Source organism: Cydia strobilella, chromosome 11, assembly GCF_947568885.1.
Source record: "Cydia strobilella chromosome 11, ilCydStro3.1, whole genome shotgun sequence".
NCBI classification, from domain to species: Eukaryota; Metazoa; Arthropoda; class Insecta; order Lepidoptera; family Tortricidae; genus Cydia; species Cydia strobilella.
This window is the reverse complement of record NC_086051.1, coordinates 11988684-12012489: the sequence shown is the minus strand read 5'-3', so window position 1 is coordinate 12012489 and position 23806 is coordinate 11988684. Positions and strand designations below refer to the sequence as shown.

General features: G+C 36.8%; 1 protein-coding gene and 1 long non-coding RNA gene across 3 annotated transcripts in view; both read left to right on the top strand.

Moving 5' to 3' along the window:
• LOC134745152 (transmembrane protein 184B) overlaps positions 1-17863 on the top strand; it is a 40067-nt gene extending 22204 nt beyond the window's left edge. Inside the window, exons 3-8 of one of the 2 annotated variants that reach the window (XM_063679132.1) lie at positions 4093-4258; positions 6546-6772; positions 10232-10433; positions 12112-12347; positions 13460-13544; positions 17694-17863. In XM_063679132.1, coding sequence (XP_063535202.1) covers positions 4093-4258; positions 6546-6772; positions 10232-10433; positions 12112-12347; positions 13460-13544; positions 17694-17848 — 1071 coding nt within the window. In that variant the 3' untranslated portion in view covers positions 17849-17863. Of the gene's footprint in view, positions 1-4092; positions 4259-6545; positions 6773-10231; positions 10434-12111; positions 12348-13459; positions 13545-14354; positions 16397-17693 lie in introns of those variants that run through there. The other variant, XM_063679131.1, reaches the window with a different exon arrangement.
• Positions 1-23731, top strand: part of LOC134745219 (uncharacterized) — a 193135-nt gene extending 169404 nt beyond the window's left edge. The window contains exon 2 of the long non-coding RNA XR_010128142.1: positions 23240-23731. This is a non-coding gene — a long non-coding RNA (uncharacterized LOC134745219). The remainder of the gene's footprint in view (positions 1-23239) is intronic.
• The last annotated feature ends 75 nt before the right edge of the window (positions 23732-23806 follow it).

Sequence of the window (23806 nt, the reverse complement as noted above, 5' to 3'; positions counted from 1 at the left end):
AAAACTTACAATTATGGCTGCGATGCAGTTCGCAACCCCGCAATGTCAGGGAGCCGGCCGCGTAACCCGCGGTATAATATATTAGTTATACGAGTACATGTATTATTGGCTGTGGGCGCTATGAGAGACGTCTTATTTGACATTAGAATCAAAAAAAGAGCTCACGTTTTCAGTAAAAACAACTTAAACATTTCCAGTAGGCCGAGCACATGATTGGCGCGACAGTATCTCGCCGCGAGATAGACTACCCGTCTTTTACTAACTGTATGAATTAAAGAGGGACGGGTAGTCTATGTCGCGGCGAGATACTCTCGCGCCAATCATGTGCTAGCCCGGCATATAATCCTTTAAAAAAAAGTGGTGTGGATAACTTTAAAGCCCAGCTATGTCTAGTACAAGCTTATACTGGTTCGATTAAGGCGATTGCAGTCGGGAAATTGGTAGTTAATTACATATTCGAGAAACGCTTTCACATCTCCAAGTCTTTATGAGATTCACATAGAGTTCACTGTAACAAGTTTTTTTATACCTGTGCGTGGGTGTGTGTCGCCCATGTCCGTTAATATGACGTAATGGACATTTAATCAACATTTGTTTGTTTAATTATAGATATTACTCTATATCGGTAACTAAAGCGGAATTCTGGATACATCTACGTACATCTTATCGATGTGTATCTATTTTCTTAACTGACCTTGTACTAATCAGTGGATCTTTTGATTGGACAGGTTTGCTAAAGACGACCTTTAAAGATCGTCAATCAAATTTCAAGATTGTGTTCTTGTGCAGCTGAATGCATTTAAGAGCCACCCCATACTAGCGTCTCCCGAGCGTCGGTCTAGTCAACTCTATGGCTGCTGCTCGAAGCAACGTTGGCGCAACTGCGCAGCGACGCCAGTTTTCATAGCACCGACTAGACGCCGACGCTCAAAAGACGCTGTGGGGTGGCTCTAGGAGCTAGAGTCGGACCAAGCTAACTCTGCAGGGCGTTTGCAATGACAAAATGAGGCAATGTCGAAAATCATAATTTATGACAAATTTGTATGAAAGTATTACGTTTATAATGACACTCCCACACTTTGTTATGTGCAAGTCGGTGCAAAGTTTACTTAGACGGAATCAAAGACATTGCGATTTTAGTTTACAAGGTGGTTTCGAGTAATTCTCCCGGTAAACCCTAATATCATCAATCAGTGATTCGGCATTACCCAATTAACCCATACACCTTCTATACCGACAAAAAGCATAGCCATGTCAATCATGCACACAAACGAATCATAGTTATTTCATAACGTGATGTCATTTTACACATCAAAAGCCATAGCGCGATTTACAATTAGTCATACAAACAACCGATAGCTAAAATAAAGAAAAAAATACCCTCCCTTAATTGCCAGTCAGGTAAATAATATTATAACTATAATTAATAGCTCTGTCAAACAGTCATGCGTTATATCCGCATATTATAGAAACAATGCAATTTCCGTACTTATAGCAAAACGCTAAGGTGTGTTTATTTACCCGTGCCACTTTCTCCAATAAGAGACACGCTAATCGACTCTCAACTGTAAGTAAAATGTATGGCAAATTTTTATGCATAAAGCTAATATTTTATCACAGGACTCCCAGGAGCCTTTTCAAAAAATATTATATGATTTCATTGATGATGCGCCATTAGACTTGCGAGTGATTTCAAAATGAGATATAATGTAATAAAAAATTGTATACCTTAGAATAGGCCTACTAGAACTTTGGGAACGAACTCGAAAAAAAGGCTGAGCAACCTAACTAATATAATAATAATTAATCCGAAATCATTAAGTAAAGACATTTTAATACATAAACATATGATCATACGGGCCGATCGAATCGGGCCGATATTGAGCAAATTGCTGTACGGTACCAACCGTGACTTTAACAGCTGATCCTTTGCAATACAATTTTATTGGTGACATGCACGCCATATACTTTTATGCCAAGGTAATAACCGCCTTTTTGCATCGCTGTTAAAAATATAGGGCAAGCATGAAATTGTTTTGTCGCTTGTTTCCATTGCACTACCCTGGTTGGTCTGATTTACCTTCCACTGAACCAGAGTCATTAGGTTAATGGTTAACCTAATTTAATTATCATAATCTTCTGTTACAACGACCGACTGACGAAAATAAATGACGTCATTTTCAACTATTAGCACATGCAACTGTTTTTTTGTGTTGATTTTTTTACTCGGAAATAACTTTAGCTGCTTAAAAATGAGTTTTACCTTATAATCTCTGATATCCTTCGACTTGAATGCTCAATGTGGAAATAGAATAGATACAAGCATAGCTATAAATAGTGAAAGTTTGCAGTTTATACCAGGTTGCGGACGGACATATGTAACTTGTTTCGCATTTACATTTTCGTAAATCAGCAACTCATCTGTAGGTATACATAAATATCTATCGTTGTAACAGATTTATCTCTATCAGTGTATCAGTCAAATTTCAACAGATTGAAACATGTGCCCAAAATCTACTACCTCCATTAGTTATCTCAGTCATTGCTGTCATTAGTCCGATCTTGGAATGACCGTTCACCGAATTTCTCCTGTCATGTTCATCTATCGGCGGATGTTAGTGATTATGTGACGTTAGATTCATCTTGATGCGCACACGCATACCGAGACTATGTCCATAATCCATTGCCCCTATACGGTTTATTGTTGGAATATGGAATCAAAACAATACCCCTTGATATTCGAAACATGTGTTTTCTGTGGTTCCAATTTATATTAAGAGCATACTGCGGTAAATCTATGTACATATATAGTACTCAAGTTATTAACGTCTCATTATTTGTGTCACTTTGATCAACTGTTGGTAACGTGCCTGTGACACAATTTTTGTTTACTTACTTACGCTATAGGAATTTTCTCTAATGCAGCATTCTATTAGAGTTCCGTACCCAAAGGGTAACAACGGGACCCTATTACTAAGACTCCACTGTCTATCTGTCTGTCACCAAGCTGTATCTCATGAACCGTGATAGCTAGACAGTTGAAATTTTAACAGATGATGTATTTCTAAAGCAGCTATAACAACAAATACTAAAATCCTTCGTGCGCGAGTCCGACTCGCACTTGGCCGGTTTTTGCTTTACTTTACTTACTGCTTGAACTTTACAAACGTGATAGGTCGTGGTTGCGAAACGATGATCACTGACTAAACCTTAAAGCATCTATAGGTACTATGGTATTATTACAACGATTTAGTGTAATCACTACATAGTATAAAATAAAGTCGCTTCCTGCTGTCTGTCTGTACCTATGTATGCATAGATCTTTAAAACTATACGCAACGGATTTTAATGCGGTTTTTTTATAATAGATAGAGTGATTCAAGAGGAAGGTTTATATGTATACTACATCAGCATTGCACCCGTGCGAAGCCGGGCGGGTTGCTAGTACAAATAATAACGTAAACTATAAATAACTAAAAAGTACGGAACCCTCGGTGGGCGAGTCCGACTCGCACTTGGCCGGTTTTTTTTTCGCCCCAAAAAACCGCATCAAAATCCGTTCCGTATAGTTTTAAAGATCTAAGCATACTTAGGGACAGACAGACTGCTCTGGAAGCGACTTTGTTTTATACTATGTAGTGATGACAACATCATGTCACTGCTAGGAAGCCAAAAATAAATATGACATTAATTTTTCCCAGTTTCGTTCAAATGTAACTGTGTTGCAGCAATATTTTTCTCCTCGTGGACTGAGTATTTATCAATAATAAAGTAACATGTTTGCGTACGTTTACGTACATATGATTCACTGCTTAACCATGTCAAAGTAGGAAAATGCACACTATTGTTGGGAACACTAAATTGTTAAATAATAGAACGTTATAATAGTTAGAAAAAACACAAACATCTGCTAAATCTGCTCTCAGTCTGGATATAATTCATACTTGTATAGGTTAGAACTTCGAGCAAATTTAGAACCTCCTATCTTTCCCCATAACACTCTCTTTCTTCGTTGCTGCTTGAAGGCAGGGTATCCCTACTTAGTGTGTTTAATATTACAAATTGATTAATAACAATTCTTTTATTCACCAGATCTACCAGCACTTGCGCTGGTACACAAACCCCTCGGAGCAGCGATGGATAGTTCGCATCCTGTTCATCGTGCCCATCTACGGCTGTTACAGCTGGATCTCGCTGTTATTCTTCAACGGGGACTCCTACTACGTGTACTTCTTCACAGTCAGGGACTGCTATGAAGGTACGTCTACCAGCTGTACATTCACCCCTCGGGGCAGTGATGGTCCGCATCCTGTTCACCATGTCCACCTACGGCTGTTACAGCTGGATATCGCTGTTGTTCTTCAACGGGGACTCCCACTACATGTACTTCTTCACAGTCAGGGACTGCTATGAAGGTACGTTTACCAGCTGTACACTCACCCCTCGGGGCAGTGATGGTCCGCACCCTGTTCATCGTGTCCACCTACGGCTGTTACAGCTGGATCTCGCTGTTGTTCTTCAACGGGGACTCCTACTACATGTACTTCTTCACAGTCAGGGACTGCTATGAAGGTACGTCTCGTAAAACTGAACTGGAGGCAAACAAGTACTCTTATGTTGAAATTATATCCAAGACGAGCTGCTACACTTCACATCCTGGCAAGTCAGTCAAAGAGTAAGCAAATTACAGCAATATATATGATATATGAAACTCGTATGCCAGGTCTCACACCGTCTAAATAAGCCCTTATAGTAAGCTTACAACGTCCACTGTGTTTTTTAGTGTTTTGCTTAAGTACATAACTTTTTTTATCCAACTGAAGGCTTATAATTGTTTTAATCTTATACATACAACATAATGCGAAGCCAATTAAAATTAACAATTGTAAAAAAAGGGGGAGAATGTTTAAATATCACGGATCAGTAATTTAAAGTTATGAGTAGACCTGTTAAATATTTCAGAGCAAATTGGTCCTCAACAGGGCATCCTGCAATGTTTTTTAATTATATTAAACCGCCCATTTCATATGTCGAGTTCGAAAAGTTCATCTGTAAGTTTTAGTTTCATAGCGTATAAAAATATTTGCATATATAAAATAATAGATATTAAGACATATGATGGACCACCAAGCACATTCGCTTTCTTTTTGGGTATCAGATTTGACTATGGGCTTATCCGTCGAATCTTGTTTTTCTTTCATTCTGGCGATTATGTCCGCTTATTAACTTGTATTGGACATTGGTTTATTTGGTATCCAAGATATTGTGCCTTCCACAGACCTGTATCGTTAAGGTCTGTAGAAGGCACAATATCTTATACGAGTACGATAATAATGTATATTTGCTGGAAACTGAACAATGACCCGCTTAATTGTGAGTGTCGCAATTTATTCACACACGTCATGGCTCTATTAGGTATTTCATAATTCTGTAACTACCTACTAATACGTACCTATAATATTTGTGCATATGTACTTACATAAAGGCGGCTCGCCATACAAATCCGAAAGCAAGTCAAAGACAACTACTATTGTGTGGGATCTTTAAGAGAGAGAGAGTTTGACGGTGGCAATCAAGTTTTATAGACGCTCCGCCACTGATATATTCGTACAATAATATCTATTATAGGGAAATTAATTTTATCAATGTTTTCACGAACTAAGCAAAAACTTAAATATTATGTATACCTACTGCTTTTATTTATTATGTTTATTGATCATGTACCCACACCCAGTCTGCTCGGCCGCCCAGACTTTGACTTCAAATTTCTAATAGGTTTATAGATCTTTCTTGTTTCTACATATCGGGACTTGTTTGCTACTAGGAAACAAAACTGATAATTTAAGAATAAAAAATAAACTTAAAACTGTGTACATGTGCAATTGCCCTAGTCTGTATTTTTACACTCATAAAGTTATAAAACATGAATGTACCTGTTTTGTGCAAGAATTCACGACCGCACATAGTGATTAACAAGCTACAAAACGGCGACAAGCAATATATCTTTGTTAGCGTTACTATTACAGGCTGCAAACTGTTGTCTATGTTTCATACCAATAGACAAAGGTATTCTCTCTCATAACAATCGGTCAATGTTATACAAATTGATTGTAAATGGTAACATAGGTATAACTCTTGTACAGGTCTGAGTCTGTCATTGTTTCTTATCCTGCTATTCTTAGTCTAAGAATATATAGTTTTTTGTTAGCCCATGGTAGAAGCTGGATATCGTTAACTATCTATTGGAACGTAGTATTTGCAATTCGTAATGTAGTAAGCAGTTTGATGTATGTAAATCTGGTATTTATGCTTATCCGAAGATTACCGGTATTTGACTTATATTACTAAATTAACAAAGTTATATAGGTCTTAGTTATAATTGTTAGTATGTGTTGTACGTATAATGAGAACGTGCTGTACACGTTTTGCTTACTCACCTATAAAAAAAACATGGTGTTAAGAAGAAAAAAGCCGCGCCTTCCTTCTAGGCTGTAAGAGATCATCCAATATTTATTCCAGCATTATATTTATTACATTTGTTCCAGCGTTCGTGATCTACAGCTTCCTGTCCCTGTGCTACGAGTACCTAGGAGGCGAGGGCAACATCATGTCCGAGCTGCGGGGCAGGCCCGTGCGCGCCTCCTGCGTCAACGGCACGTGCTGCCTCGCCGGCGCCACCTACACCATCGGCTTCCTGCGCTTCTGCAAGCAGGCCACACTGCAGTTCTGTCTCGTCAAGCCTGTCTGCGCTTTCATTATTATATTCCTACAGGTAAGTTACCAAAAAAGGTCGCTGTGCTATGTAGCTAGGAGGAGGCAGACCCGTGCACGCCTCTTGCATCAACGGGACGTGCGGCCTCGCTAACGCCACTTACACCAATTTTTATTACATTTACATATTCGTCTATTGTTCGAGTCATACCATCTAGCATATACCCATTGAGTGGTTAGTTACAGAGGTATCTATGACCGTTTTGTCGCAAACGGTCGGTTACAATGACAAGGAAGAAGCTGCCGCCTGTCCTTGTGTTACTTTGTAATATAAAAAATATGGTGCAAGACAACTTGCTATAATACATACATCTAAAACTTTCTTGTGGTACTCCACATATTAAATGTATTGTTCGGCCACAATAGCGCAGATCTAGGACTCGGTCGCTATAACTGGAGAGCTCTTTTAACTTTCGCTTTTTGACACAAAACTGTAATGTGATGTATTTGTTCCGCTTTCCATGTCATACAATAATTCCACGAATTGTACGCGTGAACGTAACCAAGGCTTTCCTAGTATGTCTCAATAGGGAAAACAATGATTGAAACAAAGATATCAATGCATTAAACACGAGTTATAAACTATAACTAAATTACTGCTTCGTATAACTGATATCCAGTCAATCGATATGGCTCTATCCCGATTTGAGACACTTCAGAAATATCGTGTTTTCAGGGGCCTATATATATATATATATATATATATATATATATATATATATATATATATATATATATATATTTGTCAATATATATATATATATTCTGTGGAGTTCATATATGTATATGTTGGTTTTGACAAACAAGGGTACCAATCAGGGGTAATTAATTACTTATAAATGAACAAGTTTTTAGATATCCATTGACCATTACCCTTTTGACCACCAAATACTTGCCTCAACTGACGTGCACGGTTACAGTGTATTATAGATCTTCATGCATTTCAATAAGGTTTACGTACGGAGCGCGTTATATTTAATAGGCGTGGCGTTTAACGTTTTAAAGTAAAAATGTAAAATACCTAATATATTCAGTCTAATTCATAACCTCCAGTTTTGTAGAAATCGGTCTAAATACGAATAAGCGATTCGTACAAATCGTACATGAATAATATAGAAAAGAAACCAAGCCGAATTAAAATGTAAATAATGTTATTCACGTTCACGCAATGCAAAAGTTGCGTTATGAAGTCCAGCTCAAGGTTGTTTTAAGCACATCGATCGTTCGCAAATTAGCGAAGTAAAGGTCGGTCTCGATTTCCTATACAATATACAACTGAATACTACTCGTCAGACAAATGACATTCATTAAAATAAACTAACCTAGAACGAGGCTTGTGGAAAAACAACACAGACGTATCTGCTTGATAAAAAATTAATTTATGAGTATTTATTTGATGCTTTTTGTATATCTTTATTTTACAGTTATAAAACTGGTAATTCAGCCTAAAATTGTTTGGCTTTGAGTCTGTACCCAAATAAAAACATATTTTTCTTTGTTTCATTCCCAAATAGAGCTATATCTTTAATTTTTACAGTTTGCGTTTTAAAATATCCGTCACTGACTAATTGTTCTAGTACATACAGGGACTTATTTATTTTTATTAAGCTTTTAGAAAATGACTTTTGATTCATAGTCTGATCCGTTGCTTTTGATGCTACCTATTTATGACATTACCAAAAATCTACTAATACCTAATAGTTGACGAATGCCGGTAGTTATATTTGGAAACATACTAAGTGTGTCTAGTCTAGCAGAACTTTTCCGACAGTACTCTTATTGGTTTTCGGCTTGTAACAATAATGTGAATTCTGCATGGTAACGTGCAAAAGCACAAGTGCATTGTGCCGATATGAATAATGCATGCCTTACAAAATTGTAACAAGGTTAAGCCACGGTGCTACTACTGCAACGTAATGTTTTACGACTGCATCGCGTCGCGATCCGAACTATATTTTATGTCGATTCGACAAAATTATTGCTAGTTTGAGTTAGTAAATGGAATATAGTCGATGTATAAAATTCACAATATCGCTACTTTAACTTCTTAACATGTCGATGAAGTTCATAAATGTAATAATATATCTTTTAGTTTGGCTGTGTGTTACATTTGTAAGGATGAACTTTATCGAGGAAATAGAATACCGAAAAGCAATGTCCATTAAAATATAAGTACATTAAAGTTGTTAAAAATAGCTGAATGCCTACAAAATAATATGGTCGCAGCACTTGCAGTTTGCAGCACTGTGTGCGCAGTAAGCGCAGTATTTTCCTCTGTGTCCAGGAAAAACCATAAAATTCAAGTGAAATGAAATACATGAACGAATACCTAACTAAAAAGGCAGTTAAATAAAAAAGTACATTTATGAAATTCCAATTTCCAATACTATTTAAACACAATTTTTGAAACAAGACACCTGTTTTATAAACCCGTATCAATTGGTATTCGTCACACATTTTATCTAGATTTAACAAGTCGTTGAAATATAATAGAGAGCCTTATCCTAATTATCTTTTTATTGTACATATATGTATAGATAAACTTGTTTATAACCATAGCACTGTCTGTTCGTTGGAATATTTTGTGTACTCTTTGCATATGAATTGCAACCACTGTGGAAATAACGTCATGTCGCAACTAGGATAATAATTGAATGTTATAAATTAATTGCATACTTGCTCCTCGGTATGTAAATGTACGTTTTTGTGTTAAATACATTCATCAGTAATTATCGCTGCAGAGCTACCATTGTTTTAGCTAATGATCTCATTTATGATTTTTGTGTGTTAAATGTTCTTATGCTAAGAAAGATCTGTAGCCCGATTCTAATTTTAATTTATTCTGAAACTGTCTGTCAGCTATCAACAGTTTCTCCAGGGTTGGGGCTTCTGAGTTCTGGATTAAATGCGCGTCTCTGGTGCGGCGGGTGCGGGATAGCCGCAACAGCATCCTGGCCATAATAGCTGATAGGATTAACTGTCCTTATGTACGACATTGCTGCAGTGTGTACATCACTTATAAAACACAATGTATTAATTATGATATAAAAAATAGGTATGACAGATGTTTCTAGAAACTGGCGCGCTTAAGTACCTAGGTATTTATAAATATTATGCATGAATGTAATAAACGACTTATAGATAAGATAACGAATGTGAGAAAAATGATTTTGTTAATTTTAAGTAGGTTCATAAATTTTCTTTTCTTAATAGAATCCGTTCAGTGAATAAACAATTTAAAAAACTCAATGTCAAGCGTTTTGGAGAATGTATTTCCATCTTTCTGATTACTACAGTAATACTTAGGAATATACAATTTCCATAGCGACTGTATAGTGCATGAAAAACCCACGCAGCTGTTGTGAGGACTTGTCAGAAGTGGTCAAAAACTTTGGTTAAGAAACATCAGATTTCCTATATCAAAGTATACCAACCTAATCAATATATGTACTCTTTTCAGTCTGCAGGACACTACCACGACGGTGACTGGAGCCCCAACGGCGGCTACCTGTACATCACGATCGTGTACAACTTCTCTGTGAGCTTGGCGCTCTACGGGCTATTCCTTTTCCTCGGCGCCACCCGCGAGATGCTCAAGCCGTTCGACCCCGTGCTCAAGTTCTTTACCGTCAAGTCCGTCATCTTCCTCTCGTTCTGGCAAGGTACGTGACGTCACAAACAGGTACTGGTACCTTACTGTCCTTACCCGAACCACAAAATACCCCAGGGACGGCAGGGACCCGTTGCTCTTGTATGACTGAGTTAGGAATAGTACATTATTGCAGAGGCCGGGAAAGTGCAATTCGTGGATGAGTTTCGATTTTGTCGGATGACGCGAAGCGCCAAGGAAGCCTTACGTTGTTCTAATCCAAGCGATAAAAAATCATATAAAAACTCAAAAAAAAAAAAAAAAACCGCCGAAAAAACTGAAAAGCAAAAAATAATAAACTTTTTTATTTAACCTTAATAACTAAGTTCTTAAACTGATGTAAGTATTAAGTAATTTTGAGTCGACGCCAATCAATCAAGTTCTTCATTTTCCGGCGACGCGCATCACGCTTTACGTAATTAATTAATTTGCTTCTTTGGCGCCGACTCAAAATTGCTGTATTACATTAATTTTTATTTTATAATTTTTTGTGTTTATAATCTACTCACCCCTGTTTTCCCACCCTTAGGGTAGGATTTTTTTTCCAAATTTAGATGGGACCAACTTCAAATAAAAAAAGAATTATCAAAATCGGACTACTCTGTAAAAAGTTATGCGTGGTCATACATAAAAAAATAAAAAACAAAATACGCGTCGACGAGCGTCAATATCATTATTTGATTCTATATTAGAAGTAGTGGTAAAGAGGGGAAATGAATTGATCACTGGGGGATACATATTTGCACATAAACAGGGTTTGGTCTCATTGCTCTCAAGAGTGAGAGTTCAAGGTAAACATGTACTGCATCAGTTTCGCTGTTTTAAATCCTATCGTTGAACTTCAATATCACAACACAATCTCCGCACGTCGACCCCCGAGCCCATTGTACCAGCAATAATGATGTGTAGCCAATTAAAACTGCGTGTGCGCATGAAAAACGACCAACAAAGGTTCGATCACGTTTGTAACGAACGCAAAAAAAACACGCATTGTGTACGGTTTAATCCATTATTCTCGCATAGTTTTAATAAATCTAGGTAGTCCTAATCAACTTTCCAGTGAAACCCCGGTAGTTTGTCTGGAATGCTAGTCGCTCGGAGTAGTTGATCCATTAGCTTTGATATACATACATCATTTTACAGTTCTTTATTACATTACACACATACATTCTTTAGAACAGCTTCGGAGTTATATCAGAATTGGATTTAACGAAATTATTTATATATCACTTATGAAACGTACAAATAACCTTGTAGGCACTCTTATTTCTGCCGTATAATTTTATTTCAAGAAAACGGCGATTATATCTACTCCTGAATCACAGTTCACTTAAGTACTATAGATGAACACGAGAAGATGATTTACGTTCACCAAATGTGTGGTGCGTGCAACCTTATTAATTTATATGAGATCTTAACCACTCATTTCAGTTGGGTCCATATTTACTGACCTATATCACAAACATATATAAAAAATTGAGTTCCAGTAGGGCTCAACTTAAAGCTACTGTCGAATGAAACGGTATAGGATGCAAGTGAGTGCGTGCTTCGTAATATTTTAAATGTAACAGATCGCATGATGGTGATCTCGTGGTTTTTTGAGATACTTTATAATGTGAAATCTGTAGTTTACATGCACGTAGCACGTAGGTTTTTTTAATAATTCTAATCGATCTGATATTTCGTTCCAGGCGTCGCCCTAGCCATCCTAGAGAAGGCCGAAGTAATAATGCCGATAACGGACGCGAACAACGTCCCCACGACGGCCGGTACCGTGTCCGCCGGCTACCAGAACTTCCTGATCTGCATCGAGATGCTGGCGGCGGCCGTGGCGCTGCGCTACGCCTTCCCGGCCGCCGTGTACGCGCACCAGCACCGCGACCCGCACCGCTCCGTCACCATGCAGTCCATCTCCAGTAGCTTGAAGGTGCCTACCCAACCTACCCAAACACGTCAGAACCAATTAACACAAGTCGAAGTAGAATACGCCTCTACAATCATTTTGAGGTATCTTACTTAATGGCGTCTGACACACGAAGGGTTATATTTTACTACCTGTCTCGAGGGTCTGGGGACAAAACGCTTGGCCAAATGACCCTCTGTTCAGTCTAGTTTCAATGTCGAAAAGTCTCAGGGGTTTAAAATTTTCCGTACATTTTGTATGAAATCATACCTGCGATATCGCGTCTGTGGAACATAGAAAAATATTCTGCCGACGCAAAATCGTGTCCACGGGGCTCGAGGGCTTAGGTAAGCCTGATGGTATTCCTGGTTCTAAAATCTTAGAGTTGGACAAAGTCTGAACCAATCAAGAAGCGACCGCGGGGATGTGGGACCCAGGGACCGGACAACCCTTTCCGCGATAAAACCCTTTCAATGGGCGACACTTAAACACGGCTAACACATTGAAAGACTTTCCCTTTTGCTGCAAGCCCATTCATACCCTTACCTTTGACTAACCCTTACCGAAAAGCTAACCAAAAATAAGGCTAGCTCTTAATAAGGGTTACCCTTATCTTTAAGCGCTTTTTATAAAGGTTTCCCTTTGCGTGAAAGAGACAGGATTAGTATATATCTACGGTAGTGTATGAAAAGGAAAGAAAATACGTGCCTAGTCAAAGAACGCCGCCATCGCCGCCGACGATCGCTCGGATTCGAAGTAATGTGTGCTTTATGAACAAGTTAGACGACTTAAATTAGCACGCTTATATGCTAAAAGGGAAGCCCTTTATAAGGCTAACCCTTATAAGCAATATGCAAGGTGTTGGTGAGCGGATGATAAGGGTTTTGTAAGGGTATTTGGGCTACCGATTACTCAAATGTGGTAGCCTTATATAAGGGTTTTTAAAACCAAAACAAAGGGTTTCGTCTGGCAAAGGGTATGGTGAGTTAAGCCTTATGCAATACCCTTATAAAACCCCGATAAGGGATAGCGGGCCGGTCCCTGGTGGGACCGTTGGAGAGAGCAGAGGGTATTCTGTCATTTTTAACGTTTTGTTCTCTGAAACTAAATGAGTTTTTTTTTTTTCTCGTTTCCAGGAGACCATGAATCCCAAGGACATAATGACCGACGCGTTCCACAACTTCCACCCGCAGTACCAGCAGTACACGCAATACAGCTCCGGTGAGTACGATACCTCGCCTCGCTCAGCTCGCATGTCATCCTAGCCTGATTATTATTATTTTGCTCGTTTTGTCTTATCTGACGTACTGTGATATATTATAGAAGACTTGAATGACTATGAGTCTTATTTTGTTGCTATAAAGTTCGGGGAAATGACAGATTTGCTAATGCCAACTAATTAAAAAATGCTATTAAACTGCTAGTGCTAGTAGCTTTATACTCAGTACTTGTAGGCGTCATTATCAATACAGAAAGAAAGATAAGGGGATTATAATATAAAGTCAGCTGTCTAACATACTTATCCACTTCTCTATACTTACAGCTAATATGGCGAAGTAGATAGGTTGGGGCACTTGTACTACGTATTGTACTGTATGTGGTAAAACGAAACTATACGATAGTATGTAGCATTCTAAATGATAACTATGTATGACTGGGTTATGTAAACAGTCAACATTATAGTGATTTATCCATTGAAAAAATCCTTTACGGAATTACGGAATCCTTCCTTTATTCATAAACAAAACTAATATGTGCCTAAAATAAAAAAAAGGTACACACATATAAATCAACAAAAAATGACGTTGGTATCAAAATAGATCTACACTATACATATTTACTACAAAATAAATATTTTCTACTTATTTTCCTAGCCATTCATTATTTCGGTCTTTAGATCGTTAGTAGTTTCATAATCAGATATGAAACTGATTTCAAAATAACATTCTACAATACTGTTATGTTTTGTTTTCCCTACTCATTCCCGATAGTGTTAGAATCCCTCTTATGATTTCCATTATTTTCTTTCAGATGTCACTTCTCACCTGCCTTATGAGAAACTATAAGCTCTGCCATAGCTGTGCTGTGCATGAAGTGCATTGCTGTATTTGTGTCCGTACCATACATACATACGAGTAACATCCGAGCATGGAAACACCATTAACATGGATCAAAGCTTCTGTTATAATAAACTTCAAAGCGGCATATTATAGTCAGGAGTAAAATAAGAATTGATTTTTAACAGAAACGAATTGACCCTCATATACATATATGAAGATGAGACCTACCATTTAGGACCACCGCACACTATCATCTTTTGAGCGTCGACGTCTAGTCAGCGCTATGGAAAATGGCGTCCCTGCGCAGTTGCGCCAACGTCGCGTCGAGTAGCAGCCATAGAGTAGACCAGACGCAGACGCTCGGGAGACGCTAGTGTGGGGTGGCCCTTAACTGATTGCCTTAGTTTCGTAGACATAAGGGTCAATTCATAACTGTGAAAAATCTATTCTTACATTACTCCGACTATACCATTATAGGGTCAGTGAATATTAGATCTTATTTACAAGTAAAAATATGAAATTGAAATATCAAAGTGATCCCATAAGTGTTCCGAGAACCAAGTTTGGTACTACATAAAAAAATTAAGAAATGTTATATTTAGATTGTATTGCCTTCAAGATACATTGACAATTATAAAAACCGGACAAGTGCGAGTCGGGCTCGCCCACTGAGAGTTCCGTACTTTATAGTATTTGTTGTTATAGCGGCAATACATCGTCTGTGAAAATTTCAACTGTCTAGCTATCACGCTTCATGAGATACAGCCTGGTGACAGACAGAAAGACGGACAGTGAAGTATAGGGTCCCGTTTTTACCCTTTGGGTCCGTACCCAACAACGTGACTTGATCAATCAAACTATCATCATTTTTACATAATCGTCGTTCGGAATGTAAATGAAATGTTTCGAAGAGGTTTTTCGGTGCTCGGCTATTCGAAGTTATGTTAATATATCTGTTAAGATATTTTTATTTTATTTTTGTAATTAATGAGGTATTTGGCTAGTCCGACGAAGCTCCTGACAACTAACTAGTTTAAAATTACTTAATAATCAACTGGGTCATATGTGTCGCTTAACTTCTAACTCGGGTAAATCCATTCGATCCTCTCAGCAAATATCTACCCTATTACCTTTTCTTAATACCAAAATCGCATAATCTGACACATGGATTTACCCGAGTTTGAAGTTAAGCGACTAAAATATTCTCTAAATAAAAATACTTTGTTAATACATTCAGTTTAGATTCCATGATTTCCATGTAGTCTTACCAAATCGGACTAATCATTGCCATAAATTAGTTTTCGTACTTACTGCCTATAATGCCTTGAAACGGAGTCGTAAGCATTTCGTAGTATTTTAATGTTTAATTTTCTGTGATTTTATTTCTTTCTTTTGTATATTTTTTTTGTTATTCCATAGTTAGCGGATAAAATCCAATAGAAAAAGCTAGGCTTGATAACGAAGAGTGGCGAAGTAATTTTATTTTTTAAACTAAATTTCATTTTAGGCTAATTAGTGTATATGAGATTGTTTTTTATTAATTTTATTTGCATGAAGACTATGGTATTTGTTGTGATTTCTTACACAGGGTCGATAACTTGGGAAATCATGCCTATGTTCGAACATAGAGACCAAAGAACGGTATGTGAATACAATCCACCGTTTTCTGACTTCAAGACAGCTGTGAATATGCTTTGTAATAATTGCCCGTCTTGTATGGAAATAGAGCATAATATTAGTTGACGTGCTAACATTCAATAGTCAAAACCGATTTAAGCAGACCCATTGGTTAATATATTTGACTTACATGTAAATTAAAAATATATATACGTTTTTCTATTTTAAGATTATTGTTATTTTAATACGTGACTGTTTTAAATCTTCAAATGAACACACCCCTTTAGTTATAACCGTGCTGTCTAGATATAAGTTACAGATTTTTCGCAGTGAACAGTTTTAAAATGACACTTTGTACTTGGCCTCTCACTAATAAATAAAAGTTTAATTTTCTCTAAATGGACTTTATTTTTAACTTCAATTTTATGAATCTATAATACCAACCAGCGTTGGAAGGAAAGAAAGGAGGTAAGAATCACTTTTTTATGTCGCTTTTTGTTAATAATTTGCGCGCATGCTGCATATGATACATGTCTTTCTCATTGTCATTATTTAGTTCTTAAAAATTAGTATAAGTGACTAAGTTTTTCATATTATAACTATCGACTACATACAGGTCGATTTACAAGAGCTGGCACTAACCAATAAAATGGTGGCTCGAACTGTATTTTATTTTATTTACGATACAGGTGTCAGTTATATATACAATAAAAGTTTCATTCATCCCATTCGTGCCAGCTTTAGTGAATGGACCCGTACATTGTGTCACCGATTGACAAGTTAATTCTAACATATATTGTTTATCTAATCATAATAATCATACACATAAGCATACAAATTTCAGGTCTGTGCATACACAACACGATTCAGTGTGATTCAGTGCCACTTCAGTTTATTTTGAGCGATCGCTCAACGTTACAAGATATGTAACATCACAATTTTAATACAACACACTACACTACTACATTTTAAGAAAGTGTTTTTGAAAATGGCTTTGAATTCACATTATTTATTCAAAATGAATGGTATGTAGTACTAAAATATAATTTTAAAAGACGTAGTTTCAGTCCAGTAAAAATATTCTAAGCGTTTTCTCTCAGGAAACGCGTAAAACATACCTACCAACTGCACAGTAACTCAGGATATTTTTTGACGTCTGGCCATAGATGATTCCGCTTCATGTTCAGTTAGGTTATCTTATCAAAAATATTGGACGCTTTTTCTTTTGTTGACTAAACAATAATTACAGATAAAGAGCGTCAAAATTTTGAAGTGGGGGCTCGTGATGTCATGCCGTGTTAAACAGCGCCGAACTATCTTCGTCATTGTTTAATTGACAAAAGAATAAATACGTTTACAATTTTTTTTTATAATGTCCCATTTTCTTAGATTAAGTTCGCCATAGTCTTAATATGGCGTTCTTGATCTTAGAAAAGCGGACAGACTATAACTGACGGAATATTTTTAGGACACTAATAGCTGTCAGTTAACAGTGTGGGTGATGGTACGTGTATACCGTTAACACCTCGGCCACGAAACGCACCCTCCGCGATAGCACGGTCAACGTTAACGCCGACCGCCATACATTTGTTTTAATCAATGTATGGCGGTCGAGCGTGTACGCTCGGAGCGTGCGTTCCGTGGCCCTCAGGTAAGGTAAGGGTAGCAATGTGTAACTGGTTGTTCCGTGCAGTGATGCGCGGCAACGCGGCGGCGCCGGTGGGGCGCGCCGACGAGGGCGCCGCGCTGGCGCCCCGGCCGCCCCCGCAGCGCGTCGCCACCATCTCGCACACCCCCAACTACCACGAGAAGACCACGCTGCTCAGCTCCGACGACGAGTTCCAGTGAACATCATCCAAGATCACCGGTTGCACGAACGTTCGTTAGTCTGACGTTAGATGGTCCTTTGTGATTTCGCGGTAAGGAATCAGACCGGGTTGGCGCGGATGCGAAATTATGTCAGGTTCCCGCACCATTTAGGGCTCATTGAGACGGTGCGAGAACTCGCTTGCGAGTTTCATTACGTTGCGGTATTTGATCGGCGGTAAGCTGAATTGGACGTAACCTCAATAGTCCGCAATGTAACTTCGCATGCGAATTTGCTCGCCGTCTAAATGAGCCCTCAGAAAGAAATACTGCATCCTGCAACGATTACTGGCGAGTCGAGAAGAGTTAGTGACGGACGCCTTTAAATACTGTCAGCTGATGAGATAGTTGACCCGCTTGCAAAAAAAAATCAATGCATGGGGGTGTCAGTTATCTCTGCAGCTTACGGTAGGTACATCGACCATTATAAAGAGGAGAAAGGCTTGTGCCAAACACCTTTTGGAAATGTCACTGAACTTAAACTTTTCATTGAGTTATAGGTATCGGCCGTTGACAAAGCTTGCTGTATACTTGGCTGACCTAAATGTCGCTCTACGGTATCGTGCATTTTGTGGTCAATTTAGTCTCTGTCAAGCGTATTCTGATTTTAATAACAGATTGTGAATTTGATCTGGAAATATCTGGAATAGTTATGGATCTAATTTATAACCTGTTATTAAAATCAGAATACGCATGACGACTGCGAAATCTAGGTGAAATTAACCTGTGACGATAGATTGTGACGATATACGTTCTTAGTTCAACTGTCTATAGCTGATACCTTAAATGAGTTTATTGGAAGTTAGACCTAATTATAACGTTTGTGCAACTGCGTAACTGCTGATAGGTGTAATACCCAAATGGTGAAATGCAAGATATTTTGGTAAGAGCTAGAATTCATTTCGATGTCAATATTAAGCTATTTGAAGTAAAATTGAGTGTACTATAAATAACGCTAAAGCGTTATACTCTAATACGAATTAACTCTGCCGTAAATAAGGACCTTTATACCTATTTAGCACTGATCATCAGCAAATAAAACCACATTTAGGATAATTCAGAGCAATTCAGATCTTTTTACAAGTTCTAAGTGTCATAATAACGTGTATGTCCCATTGCTTACTTTTCTAAAAGAGTAATATACCATTTTCTCGAAAAACTGTGCTTAATAATTGGCTAAAGGGTCACCAAGTATGAAGAAAAATTTTCTTACGTATTTGTTACGTAAGAAAAAAATGCTTGCCAATAATTGCCAAATCACTACAAAAAGCAAATTCATCAACATATCACGATATCTTCGTATGTTATGGGCAAAAATAGGAACGGCCAAAGAATTGTTTTTCATATAATATGAAAAACTGGGACTATTTGTATAGTAATGTCAGTAACGATTAAATATTAAAGACTGCTAACTCCATAAAAGAGTTTAAATAAATCTTTTTTGTGGACACTTTTACACACATCGACCTAGCCCCAAACTAAGCAAAGCTTGTACTAGAATTAAAAGATTTAAAACGGTACTGTTTTATAACTTTAATGCACTGGATCCTCTCTTTAAATAGAGGTCCTAAGACTGTAGGTACTTACACCATAATAAAACATTTGACTGAAACTTCGAAGAAATGAGTACCGCAACATTGTATGAAAATTAGAAGTCTTTATTATTTAGTCGTCTCTAATAAAAGTGTACCATTTGCCTTTCGATGTGTTGATATAATATATATCGTGTTATAATATATTTAACAAGGATGATACCCCGACGACCATGGCTCGATTAAAATATAGGTATAATGTGTATAGATTTTTAAGTATAAGAAACTGTAAAATGATTACAGAATGTACAGATATAGTGTATTCATCTATACAGTAACATCACAAAAATGCGTTCTTCGTAAAAAGCATCACGTATATTAAATAAATGCTATGTTTTCACTTCTATGGCTTTTGTCAGTGTCATCAGTAGTACCTACCTAATCCATTTTTTTGTGCCAACAAGCATGATGTACCACTAATGAGAACGATTCATACCCATCTGTGCCCGGCGGGTACAAATTGGAATGAATCGTTCCCAATATTCTTTGATCGTTCCCCAGTGCCCGTCTCGTTTACGTGGGTCAGAAACAAAATAGGAATATACCCAAATGTAACTAACGAATCCCATAGTGGACAGACGGGCGCCACTGTCGCGAAGGCGCCATCGCCATTGTGAAATTGAATGTAGCCAGTTCAACTATGGCTAGCCACGCTCCACGAAACGTGACGCTATTTACGAATATCCTGTTGCATATACAGGGTGAAATCAGAGACGTAATCTGAACAATAGTTCCAATAGTTTTTTTCATTCATTGTAAATAGAAAATAATGAATATGATTACCTACTGACTTGGACTGCCTACACTCCGAGATATTATGACATTACCATACAATCTATGTTTCAAATTTGTAGGATTACTTACCGTGATTTGCGGAGTAATTTATTATTTTTTCAACGCACTTGCTCAAAACGACGTTTTTATTCCACCGATTATTGGCTCATAATCCTAGATATTAAACACGCGTACTCTTTCAGTGTATTATTCCACTCGTGCTTTTTCATTATATTATCCGACTGAGTTAAGTCGCCGCACATCGGCTTTCTTATTGCGCGCTCGCTTACAGCTCGCGCGCACAATATCGCCTCGTGTGTGATGACCAACTTAGCACACTTGTAACATAATGTACTATTAATTACAATTATATAAAACAAATGAATTACCTAATAATCTGAAAAGGTGATTTATGATTACATCACTGATGTCACCCTATATAAATTATAGATTAATTAGGAATTCCATATGTATTTTATTCATATTATCTACACATTAAACAGGAAAGTTTTAAGGTATGATCTCGTTTAGCACGCTTCTGCATTGCATCGATAACAAAATTGCATTTAAACGTTCAACAAGTAAGGACCAGTTTTGCTGTATTATTACTTTTTAGACAAAACATGAATGAAGCGTGCTGTAATATCGGTTTCGTAAAATTCATAGGTATATTAGACTTCTATTTACTAGTATGGATGTCTGTTATAATAAACCTTATCCATGACTAAATAAGCTGCAAATGCTTCGCCGTCCAGTTCCAAAATTCTAAAGGCGGTTGAAGGACAGTAAATATAATGTAAATAAAAGTGAAAAAAGCGGTTTAATTAAATAGGACTGGTAAGCTTTATTCAAAGTTGCGTTTTTACGTAATAAAAATATTCTTGATCGAGATGTGTTCACTTTGGTAATATGACGAATGTAATCCAGTTATTACGGCGAATCACTTGTTTGGGCGATGACGAAGCACGCAATTTTTAATGAAGATTAGCAGTTTTTATTATTCGCTAGTCTTTTATATACAGTTATTTGCTCGACTATTCCGTGCCACTGTTTCCGTGTTCCTAAATATATAAAAACAAAGAAGCAGTTGTGTAAGTATGTAGATAATTCATAGATTTTCTTTCGCACAGATTTTAAGAAGCTTACAAATTGAGATTTGCTTTCCATGACAATAACTTTCTTTTTATTTACTAAGATTTGAATGCAAATGATAATATTTAAAACTACCGAAGCATTTACATAACTATCACACGTATATTTTGGTGTTTAAATATTTGTGTAGACGTTAGGAAATAGGTAGCAAGGAAATTATTTATCCGCTGACATAAGTTAGAGCAACAACAGTCGCTCTTCTAACTTCGGCCACCTCAATTACTTTAGAAGAAAAGTGGCCGACATGAGGAAGGGCGGCCGATATTTTGGGTATTGTACTTTCATTCACAAGGAGCGGCTTATTCTTATCATTCCCTACTAATGACACAGAATGTGGTACGCCCTTGTGAATTCTGAATGAAACAACCACAGAATAAATAATAGTACTAGGTACAGAAGGTTCACTCTCTAACAAAACGCGTCTAACGCGGCAACTATATACTATGGCAAGACACCAAAATTGGTGTGGGCCGCATGTACTTGTAGCGACGCGACGAAATCGCGGAGTGAGCCACGCCTGCCTTAACCAGATAATTGGATAATTATTTGACCCAGTCACGAAATTAGAATAGATTTATTTTTATTAATCTCCTAACCTTTTAAGTAAAAGCATACCTTTAAATAGAAATTGTAAGTTGATTTAGGTATATTTCAACTGTATTTTTGTTATAAGTGCCAGTAGGTATACCTAATCTTGTTTTAACTATGTTCACTAACATTCCTTATTTTCTCTAGTACATGCTAGTACTTAAATATCCAATGCTCCACCGTTAATATTAAACCTACACCTGCTCTTTACCTATTTATCTATTTTATGTACGTACAATTAAACATACATATTACATTAAATGTTACTTAATTAATTATTTAGTTGTCAATATGTTAACATTAGATTGCAATTATGCGTAATTTATAATTTATTTAGTATCAAGTATAATTGTATCCTAGAATAGGTACCTAACTCAACATCGATTTCAAATAAAAAAATACGATAATGCCTGTTTAACACAAAATCGGGTGATAACTAGACAAAAAGGTTTGGTCGAAAACATTTTTCAATTATTTAATGCGTATACTTTATCACATTATCATCACCACTTACACTGGATAATCATATCGAGTCATTTGATGCTCTAAGCTTCAAAAATCGAATAAAGATTTCATAGTAATGTGAATGTGTTTGAATTAACATGCAAAGATGTGATTAAATATCTCGCCGCATATGTAACCAAATTCATATTTAAAAATAATATGTATGAAAGTATGGTTTGATTGGTGTACATTCACATGTACACCAATCAAACCATACTTGCATACATATTATTTTTTGCATTCCATTTTTGTAGCGTCAGCATATAAGCCCTTTCCTTGAGTAGGATTAAATACACAATTTATTTGAAGGAACTTAATTCTAACGTTCACTAAATCTTATTTAGGTATTTTTAATTATGTTTTGTATAACAGGCACTATTTGTATATTTTTTTTATCATTTGAAAAACTTTATTCTCGCCAGCTAGGCTAATCCACCTGTAAATACTCGCTATCATTTATTTGTACATCGAGCATCGCCCTCCACTCGCCATTTTGCCCGCGCATTTGTTACATTGAGTTGTTAGATTTTTATAAAAATAACGTAGTGACGCTTATTTTTTGTAATTTATGGTTGTCAATTAAAATTAAGTAGGTCGACGTTGACTTGATTTTTGTGTACTTTACCCCAATCAACAAGGAGTAATATATAGTATGGAAAATCCTATAACCTCTACTCTCTAGCCCCTTGTACGGTCAATAAATTTAGTTTCAGTACTATTTCGTACCTTGTCACAGTGACATAGTATGCGATGCGGTCCCTAGCGACACTCAGCGTCAAATACTTTGTAGCAACTAAAGTAGTCAAAGAGTTCGGTACACCATATATTTAGTATGGTGTACCGAACTATTTGGCCACTTTGAAGACACAGAGTATTTGACGCTCAGTGTACGAAATGGTACGAAAATTTAATTCATTGACTGTACTATTTGACATGTGGTTTTGCAACACATATTAGGGAATTATTGATAACTCCACATTGATTGGTTTATAAATTATTGAAAGGAATGGAGGCGATTGATAGGCCAATGTAATCTAGATGTAAGAATGCTTCCTTCATTCCGAATACAAATTCAAATTATTTTTGTAACTGAAATAGCAAATTTAAAGGTGCACTACAGTTCATAAAATTTTGTGAATCATTGTTGAATGAAATTTTAACAGATAATGTTAGATACTTATATAAATTAAAATGTTTTAGCTCCAAGTTTTAATATAAGTAAATATCTACATAACAATATTGATATATTATGAAACGTGTTTTATTTTCCTTCATGCCAATCATGTTTTTAAGTTTTTACAAATAACTGATATATTTGTAGTATTATGTT